This window comes from Salmo salar, chromosome 19 (assembly GCF_965601325.2).
Source record: "Salmo salar chromosome 19, fSalSal1, whole genome shotgun sequence".
In the NCBI taxonomy this organism is placed as follows: domain Eukaryota; kingdom Metazoa; phylum Chordata; class Actinopteri; order Salmoniformes; family Salmonidae; genus Salmo; species Salmo salar.
Genome location: NC_138309.1, coordinates 62412864 through 62439144, shown reverse-complemented (window position 1 = coordinate 62439144; position 26281 = coordinate 62412864). Strand labels below are relative to the sequence as shown.

Here is a 26281-nt window from a genome sequence, read left to right as displayed (position 1 = left end):
GTATGGAGGTGCTTTGCTGGTGACACTGTCTGTGATTTATTTAGAATTCAAGGCACACTTAACCAGCATGGCTGCTGCGATTCGCCATCCCATCTGGTTTGCGCTTAGTGGGACTATCTTCTTTGGCTATTTGACCAAGAAGGAGAGTGATGGAGCGCTGCATCAGATGACCTGGCCTCCACAATTACCTGACCTCAACCCAATTGAGATGGTTTGGGATGAGTTGGACAGCAGAATGAAGGAAAAGCATCCAACAAGTGCTCAGCATATGTGGGAACTCCTTCAAGACTGATGGAAAATCATTCCAGGTGAAGCTGGTTGAGAGAATGCCAAGTGTGTGCAAAGCTGTCATCAATGCAAAGGGTGGCTACTTTGAATAATCTAAAATCTAAAATGTATTTTGATTTGTTTAACACTTTTTTTGGTTACCACATGATTCCATATGTGTTATTTCATAGTTTTGATGTCTTCAATATTATTCTACAATGTAGAAACATAGAAAAACCCTTAAATGAGTAGGTGTGTCCAAACTTTTGACTGGTACTGTACATGGAGTAAGTGGCTTTCTCAAGGGCAGAACAGCATTGTAACCCCATTGGGATTTGAGTCAGCAACCCTGTCAATTTATAGCCCTACTGCTGCCGGAACATATTAGAGTGTGTGTCCATACGTGTGTTGTTTGCTAACCTGTGTAATGACCTCCCGCCATTGTCCCGTGGTGGTTACACACAGCGTACAGGTCATACAGGTAGTCCTCGGGGTCGCGGCCCATCCCGTAAGGTCGTCTCCATGGTGACCAGTGCGAGGGCAGGCTCCAGCTGCTCTGGCTCCGCTTGACCATATGGGGCGCCATGTCCATCCCGATCAGAGGAAACTTCACCATGTTCTGCATCTTCATCCTCCGGTCTCCGTCCTAAGAAGACACCATACACATACGCACAACAGCAACAAATTTGATGATGTTGGTTGAGGGTGGAATGCTTACTATGCTAACGCAGATTGGTTGAGTTTACAATGCTGACTGAGCTTGTAAGAATTAACATAATATTAGTGTTGACATACACTAGTAATATGATCTACACACGTGTACTTTGAATGAAATACTATTTTGAGTTTATTCCTGGGGTAATATAATGCTAACTGAGCTTATACACTTTGATTATGTATTTGTATGAATGATGTTGATGTATGGTGTAGTGGTCTGTAGTGTACTGTACCTGTCTGAAGCGTTTGAGGTGCAGTATGAGGATGTCAGGCAGGGTCCAGAGGCTCAACTTGATGCTGCCCTGCTGTAGCTGCTTGCAGTGTGGGCAGCGCCAGGCATCATCTGGAGCAAGCTGAAACACACAGAGCAGAGCTCTCAGACACACAAACACACACACACATACACACAGGCACAGGTACACACGTACCTGTTCCTCTTTGGTGTAGAGCTGAAAGCACTGGGCGAGGGAGCATGTCTGAGGCTGCAGATGTCCGTCTTTCTGTTGACGTACACTCTCAGCGTCTGGGATGTACTCGTCCTCGGTGCGTTTGAACAGACTGCAGTCAGACACAACAAAATACACGGTTCACACAGAGGTCGCACCACAAGCTTCAAAGGAAACCGTGAAAGTTCTATCGAAATGTGTTGACAAACAGAAACGAGGGAAACGTCTGACACCTCAGTCACAACAATTGCTTTGAATTCACATTCTCTTCAAAGAGCAAAACAATTTTTCTCACCGTATGAGTGACTGCCAGTCAATGCTAAATGTGTGCACTGGATCATGATGAAAGAGGTGGGCGTCTTTCCCTCTCAGCATAGTTTTTTTTTTTGTCTCATTACACTTACTAGTCTTTTGTCTCTTTGTCCCATTCCACCACAATCTTGACATGTGGGGGGCCTCCTGGCCCACAAGATTTGTACGCTCTGCAGACAAACATTGGATAAATAGGAAACCAATGCAACGTTATCTTTGAGCCCTATGACAGCTCAATGTGGAAAACAGGGTACGCTACATATGGAACAACAACCCAGACGGTTTAGCACATGTGAAAAAAACACGGAAGGGTTAAACAAAAAGGCTAAACACACTGAAAGGTTGAACACTTGCTAAACTAACTCTTGCTACCTGTCCTCTATCAGTGAGAGACAAGCACCCTCTGGTGGCGCTGCGTGACATTACCTCTCCACAGAGGGGTGGCACAGTGGTTGCTCCTCTTGAGGTAAGAGATACGTGATTCCAACCACCCCCACTACACGCAAACTGAAGGGCCCAACCTGAGGGACGGCAATACGTTTAGTTACACCGTGTACATGTGTGTGTGTGTGTGTGTGTGTCTGTGTTGAATGAGTGTCTGTGTAGATAACCTGCACCCACCTGGACAAAGACCCCAGGACGCAAAAGGTGACGCATCTTCTCCAGGATCTCCTTCTGCAGAATGTCCCAGGTGACAGTCCGCTCCAGATACAGCACAAACGGATGACCAAACCTAGAATCGTCATAGACAAGGTGAACAACAAGATTTTCCACATCCATCATACCTATATCAAATTAGTTTTCATCTCCACTGCATGAACATGTTCCTTGAGATCTTATTTTCCTGGTGCTGCTTTGCTTCACCACATTAAACTGGAATGTTTATTGTTGAAATCTTGAGGAGTTGCTTTGTGTACCTGCGTCCCTGCTGTCCAGCACAGGCTCTGTTACACACCAGCAGAATGATCTTGTCAGCCCCGCTGATCTTAATGGGGCTCGGAGGGGGAGTCACTGACTCTTCCATTTTTGTTGACACCTGTAGTCTGTTGTTGTCTGTCCCATACTTCAAGTTGTTCTGATTCAGATTAGCATGGGGACTTCCTGCAACACATTGCAGTATATACTGTAAATGTATACACAGCACTATATGAACAAACTTTTGAGTTCTAAATCGAAACTACCCAATGCTGCGGTTGCTGTCACATTATCGTAAGGTTAAATGAAACAAAGATCAAAGCCTGCTACAGGTCAGTGAGATGCACATTTGTTGAATAAGGCTGTTAACCTGCGCAATATGTTGGATTCTGGCATAGGGATGCATATCTGTATACCCAGTTCTTATTGGGCTATCAATTTTTTGGCTCCAAAAGATACTGTACACGCATATGCAGTGAGGGTGAACATAGGTAATCACATCCAGATTAAACATGATTTCCTATTAAATCCAATTGCAAAATCCATTTGTAATCTAATCTAGACTCTTACCTCCTTCATACGGCCCAGAGTTAAACTGATTTACGGGGAATCATAACATGAAGTCAAACCTCGCTGAGACCGGATCTGCTCTGGTCTAAACAACTCCGGTGTTTCAAAGGCAAATATGGAGTCGCTCTCTTGAATGATCTCAAGGTCGTCATCGTCGTCACAGAAGGAGCGGTGAAAGCCATCGGAGTACATTTCAGTAAGGACAATCTGCACACACATATGGATCATTAACAGAGATGGGGTTAATCTAATTCAATTAAGTTATATTAAGATTTGAGCCTCTAGTAACATTTTGGCCTCCATCGAGGAAGGTCTCACAAAGGTTTAAACCTTTACAATTGTGGGAATTGGCCTATATGGATAGAGCTAAATTGAAATGTTTCTTACAGAAGAAATATGAAAAGCATGTGCATAACCATGGTAGCAATTGAAAGGGAACATTTTAGGTGATTATGGGACAATTATTAGACCAAAAGGTGAGGACACAACAGTTCACCTGACACAAGACTAAATCCAAACATTACACTGTTGATTTTATGTGCATTTTACATTTACTGTACTTTTTGCCGCATTTGTTCATAATGAAATCTGAAAATATTCTAGATATATTCAGTAACATGCTAAAAATGTTGGGTAGGTGGAACTGGTAGGTGGTAGGTGGAACTAAAAGGGTTTGAGTGAGAGGATTAACTGGTGTCTCCAGTTACTACATTGAACTAAAATATAAACGCAACATGCAACAATTTCAAAGCTTTTACTGAGTTCCAGTTCATATAAGGAAATCAGTCAATTGAAATACATTCATTAGGCCCTAATCTATGGATTTCACTTGACTGGGAATACAGATATGCATGCATCTGTTGGTCACAGATACCTTAAAAAAAGGTAGGGGTGTGGATCAGAAAAGCAGTCTGTATCTGGTGTGACCACCATTTGCCTCATGCAGTGAGACATCTCCTTCACATAGAGTTGATCAGGCTGTTGATTGTGGCCTGTGGAATGTTGTCCTACTCCTCTTCAATGGCTGTACAAAGTTGTTGGATATTGGCAGGAACTGGAACATGCTGTTGTACATGTCGATCCAGAGCATTCCAAACATGCTCAACGGGTGACATGTCTGGTGAGTATGCAGGCCATAAAAGAACTGGGACATTTTTAGCTTCCAGGAATTGTGTACAGATCCTTGCGACATGGGGCTGTGCATTATCATGCTGAAACAGGTGATGGCGGCGGATGAATGGCACGACAATGAGCCTCAGGATCTCGTCACTGTATCTCTGTGCATTCAATTTGCCATCGATAAAATGCAATTATGTTCGTTGTCCGTAGCTTATGCCTGCCCATACCATAACCCCACCGCCATCATGGGGCACTTTGTTCACAACGTTAACATCAGCAAACCGCTCACCCACACAATGCCATACACACTGTCTGCCATCTGCCGGTACAGTTGAAACCGGGATTCATCCATGAAGATCACACTTCTCCAGCATGCCAGTGGCCATCGAAGGTGAGCATTTTCCCACTGACTTTGATTACGACACCGAACTGCAGTCAGGTCAAGACCCTGGTGAGAACGACAAGCACCCAGATGAGCTTCCCTGAGACGGTTTCTGACAGTTTGTGCAGAAATTATTTGGTTGTGCAAACCCCCAGTTTCATCAACTGTCTGGTCTCAGACGATCCCGCAGGTGAAGAAGCCGGATTAGGAGGTATTGGGCTGGCGTGGTTACAGGTGCTCTGCGGTTGTGAGGCCGCTTGGACGTACCGGTATTACCAAATTCTCTAAAATGACGTTGGAGGTTGCTTACGGTAGAGAAATGAACATTACATTCTCTGGCAACAGCTCTGGTGGATATTCCTGCAGTCAGCATGCCAATTCCACACTCCCTCAAAACTTGAGAAATCTGTGGCATTGTGCTGTGTGACAAAACTGCACATTTTAGAGTGGCCTTTTATTGTCCCCAGCACATGCTGTTTAATCAGCTTCTTGATATGCCACACCTGTCAGGTGGATGGATTATCCTGGAAAAGGAGAAATGCTCACTAACAGGGATGTAAACTAATTTGTGTGCAAAGTTTGAGAGAAATAAGCTTTTTGTACATATGGAACATTTCTGGGATCTTTTATTTCAGCTCAAGAAACATGGGACTAACACTTTACATGTTGCGTTTATATTTTTGTTCTGTATATAAGGTGCTGTTTTGAGCTATCCTAGCTGTGCCGTTGAGGAACTGGAGCAAGCCCACTTGAAGCTGTTTTGTTTGGAACACAACCCCTGCAATCACACAATTAACGATCCATTATAAATCGCAATCTGGGTCAGGTGGGCATCATTTGAAAGCTTGTTCTATTGCAAACATGTCTAGCTAAGTTTTAAAACAACGACATTAAAGTTTTACACAATCCAGTTCAGGGAAACAGATCATAACTTTGGTGAGCATTGAAAGGTGTCGAGTGCATTCAGGTGCGTGTGCCGCGCAAATGTTCTTCACAATAGACAAACAGACTCATTCTGTTCAGAACAACCCAGGGTATGACACCATTTCATCTTGTAACTGTACATCAAACATAGTGATCATAAACGCTGACACTATATTGTGTGTTTTATTCCTCTTGTGTTCATTTTTTTCTGCATTGTTTGGAAGGGCTCGTAAACAAGCGTTTCATGGTTATGTCTACACCCGTTGTATTCGGAGCATGTGACACATAAAATTGTATTTGATCCGATTTTGACATGACTCGTGATTTGAAAATGCGAAGTGCACATTCCGACTCACAGGTATTTGGCTCGCTTGTATGACATCAAAGCGGTATTTATTATAATCCTCGAGGTCTCATCTTTCAAAAAACATAGAGTCCTTTTCATTTACAGCATTTCCCTCACTTTTCCCAGACAACAAAACATTTACAAAAGTTGCCCAATTAGCGGGAGGGATGGAGGCAACTTTTTGACGCGCGATGTGCTCAAGTTCAGAACGTCTGTCAGTCAAAACCCATGCAGCACTGTGAAGCGCAGAGCCAGAGCTCCGACGTCATGTATAGCACGTTATTGCATTTATCAGTGCCCAAATCTGCCATTTTTCAACTCGTATATGGGTACGAGTGTAAAGGGCTACAAAATCTCAAAAGGGGATCAATTTCATACTGAAGAGCCAACATAGGTACACTAGGCATGAGGTGTGTGGTTTATTCATATGCAATTCATATAAGATTCATAAGATTGAGTAACACACATGAATTATTACACAGTAACTCAGGATTTATACAGAGTAGTAGACCATATAAAATAGGATGAGCAAACAATATCACATGATCTGAGCCTCCCATCATGACTCTAGGGGACACATCAAACACAAACAGTGGATTGTTGAAGGCTGAGACAATAGATTTCTCTGTAATGAAGATGCTCACAAGGGCCTTGAGTCCCTATCATTGGCTGAACCTAAAAAACAAACACCTACTTTGACAATGAATGAGCATGACTACCACTTAAATACCTACTTCAATGCCTCAAGTTTTGAATTTAATAGTGTTGACATTTTATGTTTCAGTTTGAATAGTGCTGAAGATTGCTTTTTAGTAGGGTGGGCATTTTCAATCATTGCTGACAGTTTCACTTGTCTCCTATCCATTCATCTGTATACATGTTTTACACTTTGAGGCTCGATTTCAAAGGTATTGGACTTGGTACCTGTTCAGAGGGTATTTTGGTCTCCTGGGCTACAGCGTTTCTCAGTCTGGAGACAGTGCTGGAGAGAGGCACAGCCACACCCACTCTCATACAGTGGGAACACTTTCCCTGGTACACCACCGTCACATACAGGGGCCTGGGAGGGACACACAGGACAATTGAGTTATCTTAACCCACGCTTCAAGGAACACCATCATCTCATCATGCTTCTACATTGTTTGTGGTTTGTCTCTGGCATCCTTCCGTGTATCACTGCCAAGTTAGACACTCAGTTGTAAGTTGAGATCAAATACAGCAGAACAAGACCCGGTCTTTCTGTCATTTGTAGTGGGGTATACTGTTTGTGTGTCAGATATTGCCTTATCAAGATATTAGATATCGTCTTACCGAGTGTGCGGTACCGGGATGGGCAGTGAGATGCAGAGAAAAGGGTCAAAGGTGTTGCTCTGTTTCTGGCAGTGAGGGCAAGTCAGGGAGGACCTATTTGCGTGGAGACAAACAAAAAATAACATATTCACTTCAAACCGCTGTAACATTTGACAGTGTCAATGTGAAAGCTACAATCACAACGAGCCAAACGTTCGTTGTCAAATTAGCATTAGAAAACTGTATAGCTCACTTGTGTTAGGATCTACTCTATCAACAGTGCGTCTCGATCTATTGTAACTATATTCTGAGTGCAGTGGGGTGTCAATCAGGGGATTACTTTGAGGAATGACTCACCTGTATTGAGCCTGAAATAGCTCTTGTACGAAAGAGCCAGCTGCTGGTAATGAGGATCCTTCAGGGACATTTTCTTCCTCCAACGGAGGCTACGGAGACAGCGAGCAGACAGATGACAGTCAGGAGAGACGACATATAGTAACACAGTATTTAGTCAGGAGATACATACTTAACAGCCCACATTAACGCCCGAATAGAGTAACACGAGATTTAAAAAAAATAAAACAAAGTAAACACAATCAGATAATTGACAGTTAAGGGAGATACAACAATGGAAATGCAGTAAAGGGGATACAGCCAAGATGATACAGTTGGAGGAAATACAATGCTGTCTGTTCAGTACAGAAAGGAACCAATCCACAGTCTAGAAGCTTCAGAACCAGTAGAGTTGGCAGCGATGCTCCCAGACATGGCTATAGGCTATATCTAATATCATTCAACCGTCTGAGATATAATCCCCAACTTGCAACTGATGTAATGAACGTAAGCATGCCCAAGTAAAGTTGGTGACCTTCCTGGGGGGTCTGCTGCTGGGCAGGACGATGTTGTTGAGGTCCTCGTGAACTCTGTCCAAGAGCCACAGCAGGAACTCCTGGGCGTCGTGCTGGGCGTTGCCCCGGAACTGCAGGGCACTCTTCGACACAACGTTCTGGAAAACACAAATTCAAAGATGAATGGTAAAAGTAAGGCCACAAGTTAATGTGAGACATTAAACAGATCATTTTTGTTTTTGTTTTGTTTTGATTGGTCCGTCTTCAAATTGAGACATGGCTGTAGAGCAGTAGCTGAAGCAAACCAAAATGTTGGTTGGAAAAGGCATTGATGAAACAACATGCTCCTTTCTCTATGTTGGACAGTACGTGCCTTTCTACTGTAACATCGTGACGAGAAACCCTGAAGAAATAACACTTTAATAACGCTTTAATAGCCCGGTGAGTGACAGATTCAGTCATTTGAGGACACCTCCGTGCGTGGCGACAGAGCCATCCTTCCAGGCCAGGTGTAGTCACCTCTGGTCACTGGCTATCAAATGTCACACAAGGGCAACGATGCAATCAGAACGCCGAGCGCTGTTCCTCCCAGTAAACCCCATAGGGAAACTCTTCTCCTTTTGAAACCATTAGCACTGCAGCCCCAGCACTTTAAAAGCCTCTGTGTGCATACTAAAGGAGAACAGTAGAGTAGGTGTAGGATGTTTACTGTACGTATACTGTAGCATTGTATGCCACAGTAAAATATCTAACCAGAAAAACGACAAGGTAAAATGGAGGTTGAGTGCGGTTGAGTCCTGGAAAGTCATCTGCATAATCTGCCTATGGGACTTGCAGTATAATACAGCCAGGTAAACTACTGATGATATGTAATTAAACAATTACATTTGTATAATGGCCTAATTAGTCAATGACTGTGGAGATAGACAATTTATCACTCGATCCAGCAGTCGATGTACAGGAAAATGGATCGGGCTATCCCCTTGTGTATCTATCGTTCATGTCTCGTTAATGTCTTCGTTAATGAGTTGTAAGTGCTCTCAAGTTTTCTTCTCAATGATGTGGCCTCAGACAGCAGCTATTCTGTCTGCTCAGCCTCATATTCAATTCAACATGGTCGTGATTTGAAAAAGGTCTATACCTTCTACTGTCAATGATGGAAACTCAAGTTAGCTCCAATACAATATGGCTATTTGGTTACCAAGAAACTTGATGACGCAAACTGGGAAAATCATGAAGAAATTAGGTGTAAGAGGAGCTCGGTATACTGTACTTTTTAGCGCTTTACTCAACAACCCAGCTCCGAGATATTGTGACAATGCCGGCCATCGCCTTGTCCACTTAATGGCTTAAAAAGTACACGTAATTATAAAACTGTGTAAAATACTTCATTTATTGTGCAAAATAAGCAAGGCAAAACAACAAAACAGCTTGGCAGTTCAAAGGTGCTAAAACCAACCTCTCACCTTTCAGACATGGCTCTATCGAACATTCTGAACACAACTGTTTTATACTGTGGCTTAAGCAATGAACTAACCAGGTAGACCTGTGAAGTGACCTGCCATGAAAAACTGAGCCAATACCAATTAAAGCACAATTAACTAAACATTTAACTGATGAAGGTCGGGACTGATAGTAAGGGCTGAGTTATGGAGATCAAATGTAGCTGAATCAATCAATACAAAACATATAAACACACTTTCTCTTTATAACTTGCATATTTTATTCAAATCAGATCTTATCACATCAGATCTTTTTCAGAGCTGATCTGATTAGTCAAAAGACAAATTAGTGGAAATTATATCAGAATTGGGCTGCCTGTGTAAACACAGCCAACTTCATAAATATGACCGTGGCTCTACACTCCAGAGTGAATAATCTATATAGAATAAGACAGTTTGTTCTCTGGCTGTCAACCAAGGGAGAAAAATGGACCGAAATAGAAACATTGTCAGGAATAAGCAGTGTGCTGCTGGATGGACCTGTTCAATTCAATTCCCCTCCAATATTTACTTTGAACCGGTAAAGCAGGACATGTAGTTATAAGACCGAAATAGACAAAAAGAAAATCCCTAGTGCAAAGAAATGGAGGTTCACAGAGAAATCTTTAGTGAGTGACTTTGAAAGGAATTCTGGTGCTGGTGATGGGAGGGTAACCTGAGCTTTCTAAGGGGAAACAACAGTAGAACGCTGACCAGGCTAATCTGCTGGGACACAAGCTGGTAGATTCAGATGCTGCTACACATTTCAATGTCCATCGAAAACTCTACAGGAACACAACATCTCTGCTCTTCAGAAAGTCTGAAATCTGTGGAACCCCGACTTGATTTCACCGGGTGTGTTACCTTGGCGTGCTACTTTGTTCCGAATTTGCTGTTCTCACTGACCCTGGTTCCTCTCTAGGTTTCTTCCTAGATTCCTGCCTTCTAGGGAGTTTTTCCTAGCTACTGTGCTTCTGCATCTGCATTGCTTGCACTTTGGAATTGTAGGCTGGGTATCTGTAAAGCACTTTGTGACAACTGCTGATGTAAAACGGGCTTTATAAAAGAAATGTGATTGATTGAGGGGCAAAAGCGTTTATGCCATTCTCAACTAAACCCTGTAAATCTGTCGGATTAGGGAGATCCAACGGATAGGTGAGATTCACTGCTCCTGAATCCATCCATTCAGCATATCTGCCACTGCTAGTCAACCTGGAGGCTGTTGCTAATTGATTTGATTAATCAAGAGAATGGTACAGTAGGCTCTAATTGAAATTGACACGTTAATACATGAATGATCAATCGTTAAATGTAAATCTATATCAAAATTATGAATATGTTCGCAGATATCTATATAAGTCCATTAATGATAAGCCAATCATAAAAAAAGTGTACGCTTTGGTTCCTGGTGATAATATAAACGTGTTATGTGTCAATTTTAACTATAGCCTACCGTACCATTCATCACCAGGAAACAAAGTGTACACTTTTTTTATGATTAGCTTATCATTAATGGACTTATATAGATATCTGCGAACATATTCATAATTTTGATATAGGCTTACATGTAGGGGCGGCAGGTAGCCTAGTGGTTAGAGCGTTGGACTAGTAACCGAAAGATTTCAAGATCGAATCCCCGAGCTGACAAGGTAAAAATCTGTCGTTCTGCCCCTGAACAAGGCAGTTAACCCACTGTTCCTAGGCCGTCATTGTAAATAAGAATTTGTTCTTAACTGACTTGCCTAGTTAAATAAAGGTTCAAAATAAAACATGTAACTATTGATCATTAATGTTTTGGGTGGTTCTTCCTCTTTCATTCATCTTGTTTGTTAGACCATGTGGCAGACATGTACAGTGCCTTCAGAAAGTATTCCTACCCCTTGACTTATTCCACATTTTGTTCTGTTACAGCCTGAATTCATATATTTTTTCCCCCTCACACATCTACACACAATACCCCATAATGACAAAGTGGACACATGCCGAGAAATTTTTGCAAATGTGTTGAAAATGAAATACAGAAACATCTCATTTACATAATTATTCACACCTCTTTGCTTTGAGTAAATACTTTGTAGAAGCACCTGTGAGTCGACTTGGGTATGCCTGTATCAGCTTTGCACATCTGGATTTGGGGATTTTCTCCCATTCTTCCTTGCAGATTTTCCCAAGCTTTATTACAAGTCTTTCCACAGATTTTCAATGGGATTAGAGTCTGCGTTTTGACTGGGCCAGTCAAAGACTTTCACATTCTTGTTCTGAAGCCATTCCAGCATTGCTTTGGCTGTATGCTTGGGGTCATTGTCCTGTTGGAACGTAAATCTTCTCCCCAGTCTGAGGTCATTTGCACTCCGAAGCAGGTACTCATCAAGGATTTGCCTGTATTTGGCTTCATTCATTGTTCCTTCTATTCTTACCAGTCTCGCAGCCCCTGCCGCTGTAAAGCATCCCCATAGCATGATGCTATCACCACCATGTGTCATGATAGGTAAGGATGGTGTTAGATGGGTGATGAGCTGTACCTGGTTTTCTCCAGACATAGCACTTTGTATTCAAGCCAAAGAGTTCCATTTTTGTCTCATCAGACCAGAGAATCTTTTGCATTATGATCTCAGAGTCGTTCACGTGTAATTTTGCAAACTCCAGGCGTGCACCTTTTTCTCAGGAGTGGCTTCCGTCTGGCCACTCTCCCATAAAGCCCAGATTGGTGAAGTTCTGTAGAGACTGTCGTCCTTGTAGCAAGTTCTCCCATCTCAGCCAAGGAACTCTGTAGTTATGTCAGAGCGGTCATTGGGTTCTTGGTCACCTCCCTGACCAAGGTCCTTCTTGCCCGGTTGCTCAGTTTTGTCGGACGGCCAGCACTAGGCAGAGTCTGGGTAGTTCCATATTTTTCCATTTACCAATGATGGAGATCACTGTGCACTTGAAAACTTTCAACACTCTAGAAATAGTTTTATACCCTATATGCCTCATAACAATTCTATCTCGGAGCTCTATGGACAGTTCCTTGGACTTCAAGGTATAGTTTCTGCTCTGACATGCACTGTTAACTGTGTGACCTTACAGTGCATTCGGAAAGTGTTCCATTTACTTTTTCCACCTTTTGTTACATTACAGCCTTATTCTAAAATGGATTAAATAAAAAACATGTCCTCATCAATCTACACACAACACCCCATAATGACTAAGCGAAAACATGTTTTTAGAAATGTTTGCAAATGTATTAAAAATAAAAAGCAGATACCTTATTTACATAACTATTCACACCCTTTGCTATGACACTTGAAATTGAAATTCCTGTTTCCATTGATCATCCTGGAGATTGGAGTCCACCTGTGGTAAATTCAATTGATTGGACTTGATTTGGAAAGGCACACACCTGTCTATATAAGGTCCCACAGTTGACAGTGCATGTCAGAGAAAAACCAAGCCATGAGGTCGAAGGAATTGTCCGTAGAGTGCCAAGACAGGATTGTGTCGAGGCACAGATCTGGGGAAGGGTACCAAAAATGTTCTGCACATTGCAGGTCCCCAGGAACACAGTGGCCTCTATCATTCTTAAATGGAAGAACTTTGGAACCACCATGACTCTTTCTAGAGCTGGCCGCCGGGCCAAGGAGATGGTCACTCTGACAGAGATCCAGAGTTCCCCTGTGGAGGTGGGAGAAACTTCCAGAAGGAAAACCATCTCTGCAGCCCTCCACCAATCAGGCCTTTATGGTAGAGTGGCCAGACGGAATCCACTCATCAGTAAAAGGCACATGACAGCCCGCTTGGAGTTTGCCAAATGGCAGCTGAAGGACTCTTAGACCATAAGAAACCAGATTTTCTGGTCTGATGAAACCAAGTTTTAACTCTTTGGCCTGAATGCCAAGCGTCACATCTGGAGGAAACCTGGCACCATCCCTACAGTGAAGCATGGTGGTGGCAGAGTCATGCTGTAGGAATGTTTTTCAGCGGCAAGGACTAGGAGACTAGTCAGGATCAAGGGAAAGATTAACCGAGGAAAGTACAGAGAGATCCTTGCTGAAAACCTGCTCCAGGGTGCTCAGGACCTCAGAGTGGGGCGAAGGGTCACTTTCCAACAGAACAACGACCTTAAGCACACAGCCAAAACAATGCAGGAGTGGCTTTGGGATAGGTCTCTGAATGTCCTTGAGTGTCCCAGCCAGAGCCCGGACTTGGAACCCAATCAAACATCTGGGGATTTTGGGGATTCCAAGATGGCGTAGCAGTCAGACGTCTTTGTCCTGTCGTGTCCCTTGTATATATCTTTTTACATCTTTTTCTTCGCATATCTTTTAAAAATATTTTCCTAAACCTCAACTTCTAAATACTCTCCTGCAACCCGCCTCACCCAATGTGGCGTGGATCTGTTTTTTTTGTAAAGTATTTCTATTTACTTCGGATCTGGAATCCCTCAACTGAAGCTAGCCAGCTAACTACCTACCAGCTATCAGTCAGCAAACCATTGCTAGCGGTCATCAGCTCACCTTTAGCTCGGAAAGCTCTCGCCAGTTCGAACAACGTGACTCAAACCAGAGCATAACGGACCTATTTTTTTTTCTCTCCATACCCCCGGATTCCTACCGCAAACTCGGAACATTTTCATCTGGATCTTCGCAACTAGCTAACCGCAACCCCGGGTGACTACTCCTGGCTAGCGTTTCCATCCCGGAGCAAGCACCAATTAGCCTGAAGCTAGCCTGGCCAGGGCTCCAGTGCTACCACCGAAGCCCACTCCTGGGCTACAATATTCGGACCCCTTCTACTGCCGGTACGGGGCACGGAACCCTGCCGATCCTCTACGACTGGAATACCGACATAATCTGCCCGAGGATTCCAACAGGCCCCTCAGGCGCGACGTCCACTAAAGGCCCATTCTGCTAACCGCGGCCTACTAGCTACCTAGAGCTACTTGGAACCCTACTAATCCACGACTGGTCTATCGACGTCACCACACGAAGAGGCAAAAACAGACTTACCTCCATCGCGACATCCCCAAAGGCCCTTCTGCTAACTTGTTAGCCCCGGTCTGCTAACTGCTAGCTTGCTTGCCCCGGTCTGCTAACTGCTTGCTTGCTAACCCGGTCTGCTAACTGCTAGCTTGCCAGCCCCGGTCTGCTAACTGCTAGCTTGTTTAGCCCCGGCCTACAAGCTGTTAACTTGTTAGCATCGGCCTGCTAACTGTCTGAATCGCCGTGTCCCCAGTCAGCCTAACCACTCACTGGACCCATATGTTCACTTGGCTACGCATGCCTCGCTCTATTATCAATATGCCTCGTCCATTGCTGTCCTGGTTAGTGATTACTGTCTTATTTCACTGTAGAGCCTCTAGCCCTGCTCAATATGCCTTAACCAACCATGTTGTTCCATCTCCTACATATGCGATGACATCACCTGGTTTAAACGTCTCTAGAGACTCTCTCTCTCATCATTACTCAATGCCTAGGTTTACCTCCAATGTACTCACATCCTACCTTACCTTTGTCTGTACACTATGCCTTGAATCTATGCTATCGTGCCCAGAAACCTGCTCCTTTTACTCTCTGTTCCAAACGTGCTAGACGGCCAGTTCGTATAGCCTTTAGCCATACCCTTATCCTACTTCTCCTCTGTTCCTCTGGTGATGTGGAGGTTAATCCAGGTCCTGCAGTGCCTCCACTCCCACTCCCCAGGTGCTCTCATTTGTTGACTTCTGTAACCGTAAAAGCCTTGGTTTCATGCATGTTAACATTAGAAGCCTACTCCCTACGTTTGTTTTACTCACTGCTTTAGCACACTCTGCCAATCCGGATGTCTTAGCCGTGTCTGAATCCTGGCTTAGGAAAACCACCAAAAACCCTGAAATCTCCATCGCTAACTATAACATTTTCCGCCAAGATAGAACTGCCAAAGGGTGCAGTGTTGCAATCTACTGCAAAGATAGCCTGCAGAGTTCTGTATTACCATCCAAGTCGGTACCCAAACAATTCGAGCTTCTACTTCTAAAAATTCACCTTTCCAGAAACAAGTCTCTCACTGTTGCCGCGCTTGCTATAGACATCCCTCTGCCCCCAGCTGTGCCCTCGATACCATATGTGAATTGATTGCCCCCCATCTATCTTCTGAGCTCGTGCTACTAGGTGACCTAAACTGGGACATGCTTAACACCCCGGTCATCCTACAATCTAAGCTTGATGCCCTCAATCTCGCACAAATTATCAATGAACCTACCAGGTACAACCCCAAATCCGTAAACACGGGCACCCTCATAGATTTCATCCTAACTAACTCGCCCTCCAAATACACCTCTGCCGTTTTCAATCAAGATCTCAGCGATCACTGCCTCATTGCCTGCATCCGTAATGAGTCTGCGACCAAACGACCACCCCTCATCACTGTCAAATGCTCCCTAAAACACTTCTGCGAGCAGGCCTTTCTAATCGACCTGGCCGGGGTATCCTGGAATGACATTGACCTCATCCCGTCAGTAGATGATGCCTGGCTATTCTTTAAAAGTGCCTTCCTCACCATCTTAAATAAGCATGCCCCATTCAAAAAATGTAGAACTAGGAATAGATAGTCCTTGGTTCACTCCAGACCTGTCTGCCCTTGACCAGCACAAAAACATCCTGTGGTGTTCTGCATTAGCATCGAATAGCCCCCGTGATATGCAACTTTTCGGGGAAGTTAGGAACAAATATACACAGGCAGTTAGGAAAGCTAAGGCTAGCTTTTTCAAACAGAAATTTGCATCCTGTAGTACTAACTCAAAAAAGTTCTGTAACACTGTAAAGTCCATGGAGAATAAGAGCACCTCCTCCCAGCTGCCCACTGCTCTGAGGCTAGGAAACACTGTTACCACCGATAAATCCACTATAATTGAGAATTTCAATAAGCATTTCTCTACGGCTGGCCATGCTTTCCACCTGGCTACCCCTACCCCGGTCAACTGCCCGGCACCCTCCACAGCAACCCACCAAAGCCCCCACCATTTCTCCTTCACCCAAATCCAGATAGCTGATGTTCTGAAAGAGCAGCAAAATCTGAACCCCTACAAATCAGCCGGGCTAGACAATCTGGACCCTCTCTTTCTAAAATGATCTGCCGAAATTGTTGCAACCCCTATTACTAGCCTGTTCAACCTCTCTTTCTTATCGTCTGATTTCCAAAGATTGGAAAGCTGCAGCGGTCATCCCCCTCTTCAAAGGGGGTGACACTCTAGACCCAAACTGCTACAGACCTATATCTATCCTACCCTGTCTTTCTAAGGCTTCGAAAGCCAAGTTAACAAACAGATTACCGACCATTTCGAATCCCACCGTACCTTCTCCGCTATGCAATCTGGTTTCAGAGCTGGTCATGGGTGCACCTCAGCCACGCTCAAGGTCCTAAACGACATCATAACCGCCATCGATGAGACATTACTGTGCAGCCGTATTCATCGACCTGGCCAAGGCTTTCGACTCTGTCAATCACCACATTCTTATTGGCAGACTTGACAGCCTTGGTTTCTCAAATGATTGCCTAGCCTGGTTTACCAACTACTTCTCTGCTAGAGTTCAGTGTGTCAAATCGGAGGGCCTGTTGTCCGGACCTCTGGCAGTCCCAGAGTTCAATTCAATTCAAGTCTCAGGGTTCAATTCTCGGGCCGACTCTCTTCTCTGTATACATCAATGATGTCGCTCTTGCTGCTGGTGATTCTCTGATCCACCTCGACGCAGACGACACCATTCTGTATACTTCTGGCCCGTCTTTGGACACTGTGTTAACTAACCTCCAGACGAGCTTCAATGCCATACAACTCTCCTTCCGTGGCCTCCAACTGCTCTTAAACGCAAGTAAAACTAAATGCATGCTATTCAATCGATCACTGCCCGCAACTGCTCGCCCGTCCAGCATCACTACTCTGGATGGCTCTGACTTAGAATACGTGGACAACTACAAATACCTAGGTGTCTGGTTAGACTGTAAACTCTCCTTCCAGACTCACATTAAGCATCTCCAATCCAAAATTAAATCTAGAATCTGCTTCCAATATCGCAACAAAGCATCCTTCACTCATGCTGCCAAACATACCCTCGTAGAACTGACCATCCTACCAATCCTCGACTTCGATGATGTCATCTATAAAATAGCCTCCAACACTCTACTCAACAAATTGGATGCAGTCTATCACAGTGCCATCCGTTTTGTCACCAAAGTCCCTTACACTACCCACCACTGCGACCTGTGTGCTCTCGTTGGTTGGCCCTTGCTTCATACTCGTCGCCAAACCCACTGGCTACAGGTTATCTACAAGTCTCTGCTAGGTAAAGCCCCACCTTATATCAGCTCACTGGTCACCATAGCAGCACCCACTCGTAGCATGCGCTCCAGCAGGTATATCTCACTGGTCACCCCCAAAGCCAATTCCTCCTTTGGTTGTCTTTCCTTCCAGTTCTCTGCTGCCAATGACTGGAACGAACTGCAAAAATCTCTGAAGCTGGAGACTCATATCTCCCTCCTTAGCTTTAAGCACCAGTTGTCAGAGCAGCTCACAGATCACTGCACCTGTACACAGCCCATCTGTAAACAGCCCATCTATCTACCTACCTCATCCCCATACTGTATTTATTTATTTATCTTGCTCCTTTGCACCCCAGTATCTCTACTTGCAAATTCATCTTCTGCACATCTACCATTCCAGTGTTTAATTGCTATATTGTAATTACTTCGCCACCATGGCCTATTTATTGCCTTAACTCCCTTATCATACCTCATTTGCACTCACTGTATATAGACTTTTTGTTTTCTTTTGTTCTACTGTATTATTGACTGTATGTTTTGTTTATTCCATGTGTAATTCTGTGTTGTTGTATGTGTCGAATTGCTATGCTTTATCTTGGCCAGGTTGCAGTTGCAAATGAGAACTTGTTCTCAACTAGCCTACCTGGTTAAATAAAGGTGAAATAAAATAAAAATAATCTCTAGATAGACCTGAAAATAGCTGTGCAGCGAAGCCCCCCCCATCCAACCTGACAGAGCTTAAGAGGATCTACAGAGAAGGATGGGAGAAACTCCCCAAATACAGGTGTGCCAAGCTTGTAGCGTCATACCCAAGAAGATTTGAGGCTGTAATCGCTGCCAAAGGTGCTTCAACAAAGTACTGAGTAAAGGGTCTGAATACTTATGTAAATGTGATATTTCAGTATATATATATATACAGTACCAGTTAAAAGTTTGGACACACAAACCCCTGAATGAGTATTTCTTCATTTTTAGTATTTTCTACATTGTAGAATAATAGTGAAGACATTAAAACTATGAAATAACACATATGGAATCATATAGTAACCAAAAAAGTGTTAAACAAATCAAAATATATTTTAGATTTTGGATTCTTCAAAGTAGCCACCCTTTGCCTTGACAGCTTTGCACACTCTTGGCATTCTCCTTGCATCGCAAAGGGGTGTAAATACTTATGTAAATGTCATATTTCTGTAAGTGTTTAAAAAAATAAATCAAAAAACATATTTTGACTGTCATAGGGTACTGCGTGTAGATGGGTGAGACATTAGGCTGTAACACAACAAAATGTGGAATAAGTCAAGGGGTACGAATACTTTCTGAAGGTACTGTATCTTCTTGACTCCTGACATACTGTATGCAACGGCTCAGGACTGCCCTGAGTGTGCTCTCAACATTCAGATATCCGTTGGAAGTAAATCGTGTGTATATCTCCTGAACTGCAAAGCACCAGAGGCCCATGCACTAATACAGGATTGGCCAACCATTCTACTTGTCTGGTTGACACCAGCTCTGGAAGTATTCCTCACTGGGTAGTCACGTGGGTCACAGGCTACCATTCTGCTGGACTGAGTGTGCAGCTTTTCTTATCCAGCCCTTCTCAAACACACCTAGCCTACCTGCTCTAACACACACCTACTCATCAACTGCGCATGATATGTTTCTGCTAATGACAGTCACTTTGAATGAATCAATAGTAGGCCTACAGTAGTTTGGTTTGACACGTTCAATCCCCCACAGACAACCAGTAGATTGGCTTTACTGTACATGAAACTGGCGCGAGTTTCTGCAACAAAGTAACGCCATGACAGAACGAACCAATGAAACAATCAGTTGCATTTGTGCGGTTACATTGTAACGGTTGGCAGGTGCATGTTAGTCACGTACTGCGTTGCAACAACCCATGCCGACTATTTGAATGACTTTCAAGTGTGCGCCCCTCGCAGTTTATAATCCATAGGATGAATCCTATTTCCATCAAACAATAGACAACGGTCAAAAACAACGCACACGATTCAGTTGCCAGGGCGTGCATCCACATACCTTGAATTCGCGACTGTGTTGTGGGGTGTACTCAAACGTCCACAGAGCGCGGACGAGACCAGAAAGTTGCTCGGTGACTTCACCTGACTCCTGCTGGTGTCCCTTTCTTTGGATACAGACACCGTTTGTTGACTTCGGTTTATTCGGTTCAGTCGATTTGTCATTAGTACCGTGACTGTTGTCCTCTCCACGGTATTGTTCCAATGCTAGATATTCAGCAAATAGCTCCGTGTTGCTCAGACATTGCAAGATAGCGTTCATGAAACAGGTGTTGCCATGGTTCTTGAGTCCGGCAACTCCGGGGACCTTGTCCCCAAACAGGAACCCGCCACAGTCACTGTCGTCGGAGGGAACAGAGCCGCCAGTGGTGGCCGGGATGGAACTTGCATCGTCCTTGTCTTCATCTTGATGCTCCTCGTTACCGAAATGGGACAAAGTCGACAGAGTCCTGAGAACTCTGTTCATAAAGCTCCCCACTGAGCGTACTGAGCCCCTTCGGAAGAGCTTCTTGCTGAATGATTTTTTCTCTTTAGTGGCAGCTTTCGACATGATCACAGTCGGGCTGGGGTTTCTCAATCTTTAAATCTTACTAGAGAGAGAGAGCACCTCTGGACAATAATTTGATCAGTCTGTCATTTCCATTGACAAAAGCCAACCACAGTGATAATAATTATTTATGTTATTTATGTTCCTCACCGATGATGACAGTAGTAGGCTATAAAACACTATTTTAGAGGAAAGGTGGAGCATTTGAGGGTCTTATCACCAGCAGCCTATAGCCTGAACAAAAGACCCATGCCATGTCTCTTATCTCAATTTAAACACTGCGTCGGGTTGCATAAATATTCTCCATGGGGAGATGCTATCATGCCATTCTAAATTAGGTAGCCTAGAGGGTCTCCACGTACGAGCAAATGGTAATATTCTCGTAGTCTTATCAATGTAGGGTCATGCCATGCAGGTGTAACATTTAGGATGCACAAAATGATCCGCGTTCATTAGAAAATCAGCGACTAACAATACTCGAACATCAACAGCAATAAATCAACCCATAAATTGGGATCACAGTGTACCGTGCGGGGCTCATGTTTTATTAAATAAACCGCAGCTCCACCTATATAATCCTATTCCAGAATCTTTTAAGAAAATAAATATTCCACGATATTGCCCAAAGCGATTGTATTGCTGATGTTTATAGACTCGTGGATGTCTTCACTAAATCGCCCATACCGTGGAAGCGCTTGCAGAAGCGCTCTTAAACTGAAAAAGCCCCCACAAAAAAACCCGGAGGGAAGCATAGTCCACCGCTCCCTCCATTCGGTATAATACTATCCATCGTATAAGCGCCGTAAAATAAACATCGTTCGATACCTCCGTCGCCAAGTTTAAAGCAGTATCTCATCCTGGGATGGCTTATTTCCCTCTTAATTGTGATTCATCGCAAGGCCGCTTCTCCTGTCTTCATCATCTGGAGTCACCGATACTGCAGGCAGGCAGGGCGGTGACGGCTGACGTCACGGCCAAACACTGATCCATGTTGGAGGAGAGCAGGTAGCGGCATGTGATGCTGGCGAATTCTGTTCACTGTGATGACTGGGGTCTGTCTCATTCTACTTTCCTGCTGGAGGACAGAATGCTCCACTAAAAAACAGACAGTGACACATACACAGCTAGGCCTAAAATATATATAACATTTTTTTTTTTTACATTGGGAAAGATACTCCGATAATTTGGTGCCCAGATAATTCAGATCCTCACTACAGTTAGCCTATCCTACAACTGTTTTACTGCAGGCCAGGGGTCACTAGCGGTTCTGGGAGGGGGTGCAGTGCCCCTGTGACAACAATTTTGGACCCCCTTGTGGCCCCCCTAAATGTGGAGTATGAAATAATTTTTACATACATTTTTGCTATGGTTCTTTTTTTTACATCCGTTATTAGAAGAAAACGATATGACAACAATAACGTCTAATGTAACTGGCCCCTCTAACAGTACAACTGGCCCCAGCTTGCCCCCCCCCCCCCAGTTGAAATGGTCTAGAACCGCCACTGCCAGGGGTAGGCAACTAGATTCAGGACAACTTTTGTCTGACGGATGGTCGGGCCGGAAACATAATTCTAATCATTTGTACACTGCAAATTGACCACAACTAAGCTCCAAAAGAGATTGTATTTAAAAATAACAATTTCAGACATGATCACATCTTTTTTTCTTTTTTTTTTGAATATTTTATTTTTGCATTTTCCAATTAAGAACATTCAAAACAAAAGTGAAAATATGTTAGACAACAAAGGACAAAGTGACGGTAACAGACGAGCGTAATAAAAAATAAAAATTATATATACGGGCATACATAATACATAAAAAACATACATGATACATAAATCATAATAAAATAAATATTAATAATAATAATGAGACATTGATTCATATGGTCACCTGCTGTAAGCTACACATTATACATTACGTGTGAAACATTATATAAGAATTATATAGAGATTCAATCAATGTGGTGTGGGGGGAGATTCTCCATATAGTCAATAAAAGGTTGCCAAATTCTGTAAAATGTCTTTAACTTATTCCTCAAGCAGTAAGTGATTTTCTCCAGTGGGATACAACTATTAACTTCCGATAGCCACATTGCCACTGGTAGGGGGGAATCCGATTTCCATTTTAAGGCAATACATTTCTTGGCAATCGCTAGCAATATTTCTGTTAGCTTTATAGTATGACTTTGCCTAAGATTGGTGTTAGTATAGTTACCCAGTAGGCAGACCTCGGGGTCTAAAGGGAATGCAACCCCGTGGATTGAGGATATGGTATCGCATACCCCCTGCCAGAAACCATGTAGTTTTGAACACTGCCAAGTGGAATGGAGGAATGTTCCTTCATCTGAGCCACATCTAAAACATAGGGAGGAGATATCAGGATTGAACTTGTGCAGTCTAGATGGGGTGATATAGAGCTGATGGAGGAAATTAAACTGGATCAATCTGTATCTGGAGTTCAATGTGGATGTAACACCATCCCTGCATAGGTCACTCCATAGGCCCTCATCAAGATCAATACCCAGATCTTTTTCCCATCTAAGTCGGGGTTTATCTAGCTCAGGCAGTGTTAGTACTGACATTAGAGCATCGTAAACACGGGAAATGGTCTTGAGTAGTGGTTGGTCTGCATGGCAGAATTGTTCAATAGGTGACATCTTAGGTAGGTTCCATTGTCCCTTGAGAGTCACCCTAATAAAGTATCGTAGTTGTAGGTAGCTAAAGAAGTCCCTGTTAGACAAGTGGTATTTCTGTTTCAGCTGTTCAAAAGACATAAGAACTCCCTCCTCATAACAGTGTTCCAGAAGAGTGATCCCCTTATCAGACCATGGTCTAAAGTTACTATTCTGGAAAAACATAGGGATCAATCTATTGTTCCATAAAGGGGTTTTAGGGGAGAGAAATCCCCCTTGTCCGAACAGCTCATGCAGTTTACACCATGCCAGGACAGAATGTATGATTAAAGGGTTGTCTGTGATGGTTTTTATAGATTTTCTGTCCCATTTGTAAAACAATTCTGCCCCCGTGTCATCATTCATCTCAAGCTTTTCAATGTTCAACCATGAGGGGGAGGGACCATTGTCAAACCTCTGAGCCAGAAACCTAGACTGTGCAGCCCAGTAGTACATTCTAAAATTGGGGAGGTTTAAGCCCCCTTGACCGTAATCCAGGGTCAGTTTGTCCAGGCTAACCCTCGGGGTTTTGCCATGCCAGATAAACCGTCTGGTCAGCTTGTCAAGAGAGGAAAAGAATGCTGCGGGCACAAGGATAGGGAGAGATTGAAACAAATATAGAAATCTGGGCAGGATATTCATTTTAATCACATTGATTCTACCCAGTAGGGTGAGAGGCAAGTCCATCCACCTACACAGGTCACCCTCCACCTTCTGCAACAAGCCGGCCAGATTGAGTTTATAGAGGTTGTTCAGGTTACCATCCACCATTATGCCCAAATATGTGAAGCCCAGAGGCGACCATCGAAAAGGAAACTTGTGCTTGATGGTATGATGGTCAAAGACAGACAGCGGTAAGATTTCGCTTTTATCGAAGTTAACCTTATATCCAGAGAAAGAGCTTTAACACTGTAGTAGGATCTGCAAGTGAGAGAGGGAGTGTTCTGGGTTTGTTAGAAATAAGATAAGGTCGTCCGCAAAGAGTGATAGTTTATGGGTATGGGGGCCCACCTCAAAGCCATGTATGTCAGGGCACGATCTAATAGCCTCAGCCAACGGTTAGATGGCGAGGGCAAAGAGGTGGGGGCTAATTGGGCAACCTTGTCTGTTCCCCCTATAGAGAGGGAAAGAGGAGGAAGTAATCCCATTGGTAGCAATCCTAGCTTTAGGAGATTTGTAGAGTGATTTTATCAAATTTACAAAAACGGTACCTAAACCAAACTTTTCCAAGACGCGAAAGAGGTATGGCCATTCAACCCTATCAAAGGCCTTTTCAGCGTCGAGGGAGACTGCGACACTAGGTATTTTGTTTTTGTTAGCAAGGTGAATTATATCAAAGAACCTTCTGAGATTATTGGAGGACAGTCTATTAATTATGAAGCCAGTCTGATCTGGGTTGACCAACAGGGGAAGACATGACTCCAGTCTCTTAGATAGCATCTTGGTGACCAGTTTACAATCTGTGTTAAGGAGAGAGATTGGTCTATAGGAGGCGCACTTTAGCGGGTTTTTCCCTTTCTTGTGGATTACAGTAATCACTGCTTGAGAGAAAGACTCTGGAAAGCAGTTGTCTTCCCCGGCTTTTTTAAGTACCTCCATAAGGTAGGGGACCAACAGCTCCCTAAATTCTTTATAGAACTCTGGAGGGAAGCCATCCTCCCCAGGAGATTTATTAGAAGGTAAGGATTTAATGGCTTCCACCAATTCAGGAACAGAGAAGTTTTCACTCAGGCGCTCTCTGTCTTCCTCTGACAGGCATGGGAGGTTGAGAGAGGAGAGAAAGGAGTCGATCTCCGGACAGATCATCGCTTGATTGGGAAGTGTAGAGGTCTTCATAGTATTTCTTAAAGGTATCATTAATTTCGGTAGGGTCGAAAGATATCTCATTAGTAAGGGTTTCTATAGCATTAATTGTCCTCTTACTTTCCTCTGCTTTCAGTTGCCATGCCAGTACTTTGTGAGCTTTCTCTCCAAGCTCGTAATAACGATGTTTTGATTTAGTGATGGCCCTCTCAGCTCAGATATGTGTTCAGAATATTATATTTCAGTTTTTTATTTACCAAAAGCCTATATAGATCTTTAGTCGGGCCTCTTTGGTAGGTTTTCTCCAGCTCAGAGATTTCAGATTCAAGGACATTCAGTTCCGCACCGTATTTTCTCTTCAACCCTTTAGTATAGGAAATGATCTGTCCCCTCAGATAGGCTTTCAATGTGTCCCAAAGAATGAAACTGTCAGGAGCGGAGGGTTTGTTTGTCAAAGTAAAAATATTGATCTGCTCTTTGATAAATGCACAAAATTCTGGTTGCTTTAGGAGTGTAGGATTTAGTCTCCATCTATATGCTCCGTTTACCTTGTTAGGAATGGAGATTGATAATACCAGAGGAGAATGGTCGCTAAGCAATCTGGGGAGATACTCGATATCTAACACTCTATGAAACAGTTGGGTCGATAGTAAAAAGTTATCTATGCGTGTGTGTGTCTTGTGTGGGTGTGAATAAAAAGAGTAGTCCCTATCCTGTGGGTGCAACTGTCTCCAGATGTCTAGTAAATTAAGATCTTTCATGAATGACATGGTGAGCTTGGCGGCTTTGGTAAGAAGGGAGGGTTTATCCGAGGACCTATCAAGGACTGTATCTAAACAAAAATTTAGATCTCCTCCAACCAGTAGCCATCCTGGTGGTGCTTGAGCGACCTGAAGGAAGACATTCTGTATAAACATATGGTCATCGAAGTTAGGAGCATAAATATTCAGCAGGGTCCAAGACTCTGAAAACATATGCCCCTGCACCAAAACAAACCTGCCCGAGGGATCAGAGATAGTGTTGTTGACGCAGAAGGGGATGTGTCTACTTATCAAAATTGCAGTTCCTCTTGCTTTGGAGTTAAAAGAGGACGCAAAAACTTGTCCTACCCATTCCCTCTTCAATTTCTTGTGTTCGCTGGCTGTAAGATGTGTTTCTTGTAGAAACACAATATCGGCCTTTAATTTCTTAAGGTATGTATAGACTCTTTTCCTTTTAATCGGGCTGTTAAGGCCTTTTACGTTGAATGTGACATATTTTAGTGGATTAAGCATAGGTTGGGTTTGAAATATGTAACCGAATGGAAATCTCTCATATGTAAATAGTC

At 43.5% G+C, this 26281-nt stretch overlaps 1 protein-coding gene across 1 annotated transcript in view; it reads right to left on the bottom strand.

The window, feature by feature from the left end:
• The window catches only part of LOC106579183 (ubiquitin carboxyl-terminal hydrolase 31), a 32258-nt gene extending 10755 nt beyond the window's left edge, over window positions 1-21503 (bottom strand). The window contains exons 1-13 of the mRNA XM_014158846.3: window positions 19932-21503; window positions 8157-8294; window positions 7646-7734; window positions 7310-7402; window positions 6923-7058; window positions 3287-3434; window positions 2660-2843; window positions 2364-2475; window positions 2169-2263; window positions 1835-1912; window positions 1413-1542; window positions 1218-1337; window positions 688-913 (exon numbers count right to left, since the gene is read on the bottom strand). Coding sequence (XP_014014321.3) covers window positions 688-913; window positions 1218-1337; window positions 1413-1542; window positions 1835-1912; window positions 2169-2263; window positions 2364-2475; window positions 2660-2843; window positions 3287-3434; window positions 6923-7058; window positions 7310-7402; window positions 7646-7734; window positions 8157-8294; window positions 19932-20480 — 2098 coding nt within the window. The 5' untranslated portion in view covers window positions 20481-21503. The remainder of the gene's footprint in view (window positions 1-687; window positions 914-1217; window positions 1338-1412; window positions 1543-1834; window positions 1913-2168; window positions 2264-2363; window positions 2476-2659; window positions 2844-3286; window positions 3435-6922; window positions 7059-7309; window positions 7403-7645; window positions 7735-8156; window positions 8295-19931) is intronic.
• Window positions 21504-26281: the final 4778 nt, after the last annotated feature.